At 39.9% G+C, this 10,348-nt stretch overlaps 1 protein-coding gene across 1 annotated transcript; it reads right to left on the reverse strand.

Annotated features, from left to right (window-relative positions):
- Positions 1-5,929: 5,929 nt before the first annotated feature.
- On the reverse strand, positions 5,930-10,087 carry LOC100249668 (multiple C2 domain and transmembrane region protein 16). Its single transcript, XM_002266920.4, has one exon. It carries the CDS (start codon positions 9,375-9,377, stop codon positions 6,219-6,221), a length of 3,159 nt encoding a protein of 1,052 aa, XP_002266956.1. The 5' UTR covers positions 9,378-10,087; the 3' UTR covers positions 5,930-6,218.
- Between the last annotated feature and the right edge of the window lie 261 nt (positions 10,088-10,348).

A 10,348-nucleotide genomic window follows, 5' to 3' on the forward strand; every position in this document is an offset into this window, starting at 1 on the left:
ATGGATCTGAGGAGGAGAAGAAAAAGTCTGAAATTTGGTTGTGGCATCGACGTTTGGGACATGCTTCCTTTTGTTATTTTAAAAAATTGTTTCCTAGTTTGTTTGCAAAGAGTGATATTTCTGGTTTTCGTTGTGATATTTGTGAATTGGCTAAAAGTCATCGTGCTTCATTTTCGTTAATTTTGAATAAAAGTCCGCTTTCTTTTATGGTTATACATTCTGATGTTTGGGGCCCATCCAAAGTCCCAACTTTGAGTGGGTCACGTTGGTTTGTTACTTTTATTGATGATTGTACCAGAATGACATGGTTATGCTTGATGAAGACCAAAGATGAAGTGAACTTGTTGTTTCAAAATTTTCATAAAATGATTGAAACTCATTACAATGCAAAGGTTCGGGTTTTGCGTAGTGATAATGGTGGAGAATATCAGAGTTCTAATCTTCAAAAGTATTTGGAAGAACATGACATCATTCATCAAACTACTTGTTTCAATACACCCCAGCAAAATGGAGTCGCTGAACGGAAAAATCGGCACTTGTTAGAGGTTGTTCGTGCTTCCTTGATAGCAGCAAAAATACCGATATCTTATTGGGGAGAAGCAATCACATCTGCCACATACTTGATCAATCGGGTATCTTATAGCCCAATTAACTTCCAAACACCTCTCCAAGCTCTTACTAATGCCATAGTTGCCCCAACCGTCCCAAATCTACCTCCTCGTGTTTTTGGTTGCATGGCATTTGTGCATCTACACAAACACCAACACACCAAGTTAACTTCCCATGCATTACAATGTGTGTTTGTTGGATATGCATTGCAAAAAAAGGGATATCGATGTTACCATCCTCCAACTCGACGAATGTTTATTACAATGGATGTGGTGTTTCATGAAGATTCAATGTATTTTTCATCTGAGTTTGAACTTCAGGGGGAGTACCATAAGGAAATTCAGACTCTCGATTATGATTCACTACAAGAAAAATGCGAAACAATGACGTTTTTTAAGCGTCAAGAAAGGTAACAGATGACGCTTCTCTAAAGCGTCCTCTTCGCCTCTGTCATTGTATGTCTTAGGCAACAATGACACTTTCAGGAAACGTCATCTTTGATAAAATAAAGGTTTTGTTTTTGGTTGAAAGATGACTTTCCAAAACTCTAAATCCGATCTTCACCGTTCAAATTTAAGATTAATGACTTATGAACCTCTCCTCCAAATTTCAGCTCAATCAGACCATGAAAAAAGCGGCATCGGACCTTTGATGAAATCTGGGCATGATGTAAAAAACCACTATTTTTCTCTCTTCTCCTCTTTCTCTCTAATGACTGTCCAAAACTCCAAATCCGATCTTCACCCTTCATATTGAAGATACATGAGCCACGAACCTCTCCTTCAAATTTCAACTCGATCGGACCACGGACGAAGCGGGATCGGACATTTCATGAAATCTGGGCATGATGAGAAAAACCTACGTTTTTCTCTCTTCTCCTCTTTCTCTCTAATGACTGTCCAAAACTCCAAATCCGATCTCCACCGTTCATATTGAAGATACATGAGCCACGAACCTCTCCTTCAAATTTCAACTCGATCGGACCACGGACGAAGTGGGATCGGACATTTGATGAAATCTAGGCATGATGAGAAAACCTACGTTTTTCTCTCTTCTCCTCTTTCTTTCTAATGACTTTCCGAAACTCCAAATCCGATCTTCACCGTTCAGATTGAAGATAAATGAGTCACGAAACTCTCCTCCAAATTTCAGCTCGATCGGACCACAGACGAAGTGGGATCAAACCTTTGATGAAATCTGGGCATGATGAGAAAAACTTGCATTTTTCGCTCTTCTCTTCTTTCTCACTAAAAACAGTGGCTCTCTCCCTTCTTTCTTGTCTTCCAAAAGTTAGGGTTTTCAATGGAGACTTTATAACAAATTCTAAAATACCATGCATGTCCTTTTTCAATAAATTAAAATAGTATTCTTTATTTCATCTTCCAATAATAATTTTTATATATTGAACTCATAATGAATTTATATTGTTTAATTATTTGATATTTTAGGTTGATGTCGGTTTAATTTGAATATTAATATTTAAAAAAAAAACTAATTTAATAGAATGAACTTAATTCCCATAAATATTAGAAAGTTTTTATAAATATTCTTATTGCATTTAGTTTTATTGTGAGTCTAATCATCATTAAATTAATTTAAATATTAATTTATTTCATTTTAGTTAAATAATTTCAAATTTATATTCATTAACTATAAAAAATTCTCAAATAAAAGGGTTAAACCTAATAAATGTGGCCCAAGGCTCGAACAAGTGCTCAACATAGGCCACTTTTTTGTGGTCCACAAATAAATTAACAAATTATTTTTAAATGAAATATAAGATAATTTCTAATTTAATAAAAATGAAAAATAGTTTATGAAAATAGATTGTATTGATACAAACTATAAAAAAATTAATATCAAACAATAAAAAAATAATTTATTAGGATTTTATTTTATTTATATCCAAATTTTTTTAAAAAAACCTTAATGTAGCAACTTTATGTCATTAATATTAATGTCAATTTACCATAATTAATTTATAAAATAAAATTCTAATATCAAAATTTGTATAAGTTAACTTAAAAACAAAAATTTTAAAAGTCAATACAACTATGACACTTCTCAGGAACGTCATTACATACCCATCAAATAATGATGCTTATAATAAGTGTCAAGGTAAATAATAAAACTATGACGCTTCTTATAAGCGTCATTATATACACAGTTATAAGGAAAAAGATGACATCAAATAATGACACTTATAATAAGTATCAAGATAAATAATACAACTATGACACTTCTTATAAGCGTCATTGTATACCCTCAATAATGACGCTTTTAGAAAGCGTCATAAAATAAAGCGTCATTAATTTCAATTTTTGTAGTAGTGATTATCATATCTATGAGGAGGATGAATCTGGAAAATCTGAACTAGTGAACCAGGAAGCAGGTGAGTTGGATATGAGTGGTCAACAATTTGGGTCCGAAGATGTCTCCACTGAAATACCAAACCAATCGTCGTCTGTTGAGGGTGTTCTTATTTTGGAACCTGATCCATTCATGAAACGGTTACCAAATCGTCATAATAGAGGTATTCCTAAACCCACATATGAACCTGAATTGTCTACCAAAGTCAAATATCCCATGAGCAACTATGTGTCTAACCATCGTTTGTCTGAATCAAATAAGTCATTTGTAAATCAATTATCTACTGTAGCTATTCCTAACAGTGTGCAGGAAGCCTTAACTGATCCAAGATGGAAAACAGCCATGAATGAAGAGATGAAATCATTGCAGAAGAATGAAACATGGGAACTCATAGAATGTCCACCAAGAAAGAAGCCAGTTGGGTGTCGTTGGATCTATACTGTGAAGTACAAGGCAGATGGTAGTATTGAAAGATTTAAAGCAAGACTGGTAGCAAAAGGGTACACTCAAACTTATGGAATTGACTACACAGAGACATTTGCACTTGTAGCTAAGATCAACACAGTTCGAGTATTACTATCTTTAGCTGCAAACCTAGATTGACCATTACAACAGTTCGATGTGAAAAATGCCTTTCTGCATGGCGAGTTATCTGAAGAAGTATACATGGATCTTCCACCAGGATGCATGGTGTCAGAAAAGCAATGTCAAAAGGTGTGCAAATTGAAGAAGTCATTGTATGGGTTGAAGCAATCCCCGAGAACATGGTTTGGAAGGTTCACAAAGTCAATGAGAGTTTTTGGCTATCGTCAAAGTAATTCAGATCACACTTTGTTCCTGAAAAAGCAACATGGTAAGATTACGACATTCATCGTATATGTGGATGACATGGTAGTTACAGGAAATGATCCTAAAGAAAGAAAAGCTCTGCAAAATTATCTATCTAGAGAATTCGAAATGAAAGATCTAGGTCCTCTGAAATACTTTATTGGGATTGAAGTTTCTCGATCAAGTGAAGGAATTTTTCTGTCTCAAAGAAAGTATGCCTTAGATCTTTTACAGGAGACTGGAATGTCGGGATGTCAACCTGTTAATACACCAATAGAAGAAGGTCTGAAATTGTGTGTTGAGCCTAATCAAGTATCAACCGATAAGGGAAGATACCAGAGACTTGTGGGGAGATTAATGTACTTAGCTCATACAAGATCAAATCTTGTTTATGCATTGAGTGTAGTGAGTCAATACATGCATAGTCCTGGAGAGCAACATATGAATGCAGTCATGTGTATTTTGAGGTATTTGAAGAATGCTCCTGGGAAGGGAATTTTGTTCGCTAAAAATGTTGATCATCAAAGTATAGAAGTATATACTGATGCTGATTGGGCCGGTGCAGTGGATGATAGGCGATCTACATCTGGTTACTTTACCTTTGTAGGTGGTAATCTTGTGACATGGAAAAGTAAGAAGCAGAATGTCGTCGCCCGTTCAAGTGCAGAAGCGGAATTTAGAGGTATGACTCTAGGACTTTGTGAGACATTGTGGCTAAGACTCCTCTTACAGGATTTAGGTTACCTATCTAGGCAACCAATTCGATTGTTTTGTGACAATAAAGTCGCATGTGACATTGCTCATAATCCAGTACAACATGATCGTACAAAGCATGTCGAGGTGGATAGATTCTTCATTAAGGAAAAGTTGGATGATAAGATTGTGAAATTGCCTAAAATTCGATCAGAAAATCAATTAGCCAATATCCTCACCAAATCTGTCTCAAGTCAAGTGTTCTCAAAATTTTTAGACAAGTTGAGCATGTGCAACATCTATGCACCAACTTGAGGGGAAGTGTTGAGATATTAAGAATGTTTAGATATTAGGAAAGTTGAGATATTAGGAATATTGAGATATTATGAATATTGAGATATTAGGAATATTGAGATATTAGGAAAGTTGAGATATTAGGATATTAGTTGTTATTTCCTTATATCATTCTTTCCTTGTATCATTTTTTCCCATTCTTAGAATGGTGATTACCCTCTATATATAATCTGTACATGAGCGAATGAAAAAATTAATGAAAAAACTATCATTTATCAATTTGAAGACCTATAGGAGGAGAGGAAAAAACATGACATTAAAAAACCAAAGTACCAATATCTGCATGAAAACTATCTATATTATCCAAGAAATGATCATTGCAAATAAGTTCAGACTTAGAGGCATTATGAGACTCAACAAGAATAGAAAAGGCATATGCTTAAGGAAGAAAATATGACTAGAAAAGAAAAGTATATGCTTAAAGTAGTGGATGATATAAAACTAAAGCTATAAGGAAAGAGAAAAGAATAAGAAGTAGTAGAAGACACAAAACTAAAGTCATCAAGGAAAAAGAGATAGAAGTCGACATAAAACTATCGAGGAATGAGAAGTCAAGGAAGAGAGACAAAAGAAAACATAAAACCGTAGAAGAAAGAGAGACAAATAGAATTTAAATTCATATCCAACAAACAGAGACAAGATAGAATTTGAATTCACATTCAACAAATGAAGACGAATAGAATTTAGATTCTTATATAATAAACATAGATAAGTTAAAATATGAATTTATATTCAACAAATAAAGATAGATAGAATTTAAATTTATATCCAACAAACAAATAAGAGAAATGTAAAATTAGATGTTTCATGTCAAATATTAAATTAAAGTAAAAAAAATATAATTGATTAAAAGGGAAAAAAGAAATATGAGATTACAAATCTAAACTTTTTTTTTAATGCAAAACAATATTCATTTTAGGCAATAATACTCTCACCATTTTCTTACAAAAATAACATTTTTTTAAATACATGTAAATACTAAAAATATTAAAAAGTATTTATGGAAAAAATAAATTACTCTTAATTTTATGAAATCTTTTCATCTTTTAATAAATTAATCCAAAAATAATAATAATAACGATAAGCTCCACGTATTTATGCATTAGTCAAAAGGAATCACACGTCAAGTAGCCGCTTTATGGCTTTTCCAGTATTTCAGAAAAAAAAAACAAAAAAATCCCATACCAATAGGATTGTCCACGTGGGCATATATCTAGAAATTTCTGATTTTATTTCCGCCCAGAATTTCGTAACGTTCTCGTTGGCCGTTGCAGAATTAAATTTCCAGCATGTTTGAAATGAAATGCATTTGAAGAACGGCTCTTATTCATGCCTTGTCAGTTGCCACCTAATATTGTAAGCAATTACATCATCCTATCAGAAAGTGAAGGCAGCCTCCTGAAGAAATTGAAAGCAGGTGACGGCGCCCTGTCCCTGAACATGGGATGCCTCATGTAATAAAACCCACCCGCCATCGCCACCATCTTCGACGGCACCAAATACAGCACCACCGCCACCACCAAACACAACCCTACGAATATCCCTGTCGCCCGTGGGTCCCTCCACATCACCAACGCCTGCACTCTCTCCCCTTGCGTCGCTGCATCCCCCAACACCGTCTGCACTCGCGCCCCCAGTGTCCTCAGCTTATCGTATCTCGCAAGCACCCTCTCCGGTGATCGGCTGCTTGGTACCGTATCGAATTCCTCATCCAACTCCTCCCGATCAACCGCCTCTACCATTGATATCTTGGGGCAGAAGTGGGGGAGTGGCTCTCGCGATTTGAATCTGTAGTTCCACGCGCCGATGGCGAAGACGTAGAAGGATAGCGTGGGGAAGATGAGATCCGGGAACCACACCAGCAGCACCAGCAAGGCGTGCACCAGGATTGTGGCCGTCGGATTCTTCCACGACCTAGTGTCGTCGACCCATCGGACTATGTCGATCACTCCGGCCACCACATTGATGATCCTGATCCAGTTTGCCCGCACCTTTCGCATGCTGAAGGCCTGAGTGTCGGCGTCCAACATGTAGAGCACGATCTCCCGCCTCAGCGGTGGCTCCGACCTCGACAAGTGTTCGGCCACGATTTTGGCAGCAGTGTTCCGCAGAATTTCCTGTTGGACCACTCCTAGAGGTTTGATGTGGTGCATTAAGGGCAAGAGAGGTTGGCTGTAGACGTGGAGGATGTCGAGCGTGTGAACGGCACGTACGAATCTCACGGCCAGCTCTATCTCCCCCATTTGCTTCTTTCCTGCGGGAGACAAGAGCAGCAACGGATACCGGTTCTTGTACACTCGACCCGTCTGAAGAGTAGAGATACGTATCCGTACTTTCCCCATTCGGAAATCTGGATGCGTGGCTTCCTTGGAGCCTTCTATCTGGAATGCAGCGGAGCTGTCGAACACCCCAACGCTGAGGACAGTGCAGGGGTCGTACACCTTCCACGTGTACTGCTCGTTCCACTTAGGATCCAGGCTTTCAGATACTGTACGTGTACGGACCCACTTCGGACCGTATTTGGCTACTGCGTACGCGTCCGTTGATCCTCTGCCGTCGATTGTTTTCATTGGGAGAAGGTTTTTACATGCGATGATTCCCAGCTCCACCGTGCCGATAGGTGGTTTCCAGAGCTGTCTCGCCGTCGGCCGGAAGTCGCTGCAGACATGCGCGGCCTCGTCCATCACGTGATATCCACCGTCGAAGCATAAACGTAGGTGGACTCTACCCTTGTAACTGCTCCTTTCCTCCTCCTTGTTAGGGTTTTGAAAGCTGAACCAGTGCGACACAGGTGTTCGATCGTCCACACGCCGCTCGATCGCCGTCAACGGCACTCTCGCGACGCCCAGGGTGGCTACCTTTCCTTTCGTTTGCTGGCTTTCGAGGGTGAAGATGAGGTGCTCGTGAGTGAAGGGTTCGGCGGCGACGAACATGAGGTCCTGGTTCCATAACGGAGTTCCGTTTCGAGTGACGGAGACTTTTGTTTTTTGTATTTGAAACCCCAACTTCACTGTTAGTTGAAGTGACAAATCTTTTAACGACGTTAACGGCAAAACGTCTTGAGCTTCCATAACTGTGATTCTAAGGTACCACAATTTGGGAGATTGGTATACTTTAGATTTCGAGTGAACGCTACCCGCTGCGTCAGTAATCCATGCTTCAGGAAACGATTCATCAGCTTGAGTGCCGATCCACGTGGCGAGCATCAGAACGCCGTTGTCGGCTGCACCACCTTCGATTCTGTACCACTGTGGGGCTAGTGGGCTGTCAGGTGGATCCCGCAGTGGAATCTCCGCCACGTCAAAGCAGATGCCGCCTAAGAAACCATCTCCTGCCACGTCGGATGGATTTGAGGGTCGAGGGTCCCACACTGAGACTTCAAGAAGGGAAGTAGATTCTGGTGTCTCACGGCCGAAAGCGAATGTCTGGTCCCACTCAAAGAAGCTTGTACTTTTCAGGGCTGGTTTGGAGCTGACGTGGCTTCCGGAAACTGCTATCGTCACCACCGGATTTCCTTTAGTGGGTAGAGATCGAGCTTTCACGACTCTGACGAATATGTAGTGCATTTTCTCAACGAGATCGAACGAGGTCCGTTCGATTGAAACTGTCCCCCGCAGATCGGCCTTGAAGTTGCCGGAAGACAGTGGCCGGTGAACTGGCTCGAATGGGGCGAATTTCACTTGCGGAGCCGATCTGTTTTCTATAGATGCCATGACCTGCGGCGACGGTACCCATTTGGGAACTGGAGCTTCGGTTTCTGCATTTGATTGCTCTACGTCTGGTGGGCATGCCTCCATCTTATCCTGTGTTCCTTCCTGTGGTGGCGGCGGTGGCTCAGATTCCGGCTGTTTTTCTGCTTCAGGGGTGGGATTTTCTGAAGGTGGTGCAGGTTCTTCGGCTGGAGGTGCAGCTTCCACAGGTGGTGGAGCCGGCGGTTGTTCTTCACTAGATTTTGGCGGATCAGATGCTGCAGGTTCAGGTTCAGCTGGCGGCACTGCTTCAGTCTTGGGAGGAGGAGCTGCGGGAGCGTCAGTGGTTCCGGAATCAGCAGCAGGCGGCGGCACTGCCTCAGGTGGCTTAACTTCCTCCAGTACCGGTGGCTGCGAAGGCACTTCCTCATCCACATAATAAATTTTGAAACCGATATCGCCCTGAGTCCAACTAAAGAAGCTCTTCTTCTCCAAAGGGAAGTAGATCAAAGCCTCCTCACCTTTCTTAACAAACTGCCTAGAACTCAATCTAATCCTACCCAAACAGTTGTTTCTACGTGTAGGGCCATAGTTTCGATCATGCAAAACATCAACCTCAATCGTGTCCCCGAACAACTCCAAAGCCCCCGAGGCCACATTAAACTCCAAGACCTCATTCCAGGTGGGGTTCAAGTCCCGCACCACCGTCTTGGTCCGCTTTCGCTGCCCACAGAAGTCCACAATCGCATACGGACTGGACGTCCCCTGCCCATCTTTCGGCAAAAGATTCCGACCATCCACTACCTCAACTATCAGCTTCCGAATGGTAGCCATAAAACTAATAATGACTTTAACTTAAAGAAACCTCCATGCAGAAGAACAATAGAGAGATGTTGGAAATATGTATATATATATATATATATACCGATCAGGCACAGAGAGATGTTGGGTTCGTTAGGGTTTGGTGGAGTGGTAGTGGAGTTGTGGGTTGTAATGAAGAAAAGTGGAGATAACAAAGGTTCTAAACTTCATGTGCAAGGCAGCCTTAGACAAAACAATGCATTCACACAAGTTTAAGGTAATGCTTTTAGGCCTTTTGGCTCATGAGATAATGGGTTACTTTGAAGAGAGAAGATTCCCATTTTACCTAGGGAGTAGGGCTTAGAGCGACTTGGAGAGGGAAATGGCACCGCCAAGTGACTATGCTTTCCCGAATTTGGCCCCTTTTTATGAGTCACCACCGACCCTTTATGGTTTTTGCATGCCACCACCTTCACCTTTTACTTTTTGCCTACTGTATCCTTATCACTATCAGAATTGGAAGTTTGAAAATGCTTTCATCTCTAAGACTGAGACGCAACCCACTACTACTGCTTTTCCGCAATTCCATGAATGGTGATGTGGTTGGAATGCGTGATTGACAGTGTGGCCTCTTTGGATGCCAATGCTTTCACCCATGCATATGGAAAATAATGCACCTGTCGGTCATTCGTTTAGCAAAATGTTCCATCCTTTCATCTGAATTTTGGTTTCAAATGTTCCGTAAAAAAGAAATCGGACATTCTTTGAAACTTAAAAGAGTCGTTTGTCACTGTGCTTGTTTAAAGAAAGGGGGAAAATCACGCAACGATTGCATTAACTATAAAAAAATATGGGATTTTAGAACTTTACTTTTTGCCTTTTAATTTTAGTGTAAAATGAAAAAAAAATATTGTATATTCATGCATTTCAATAGTACTTTTAAATTTATTTCATAATTACCCTCGAAAGTAAATAACAAAATATATACCAATTTAATACGCCTC

This window comes from Vitis vinifera, chromosome 8 (assembly GCF_030704535.1).
Source record: "Vitis vinifera cultivar Pinot Noir 40024 chromosome 8, ASM3070453v1".
Lineage (NCBI taxonomy): Eukaryota > Viridiplantae > Streptophyta > Magnoliopsida > Vitales > Vitaceae > Vitis > Vitis vinifera.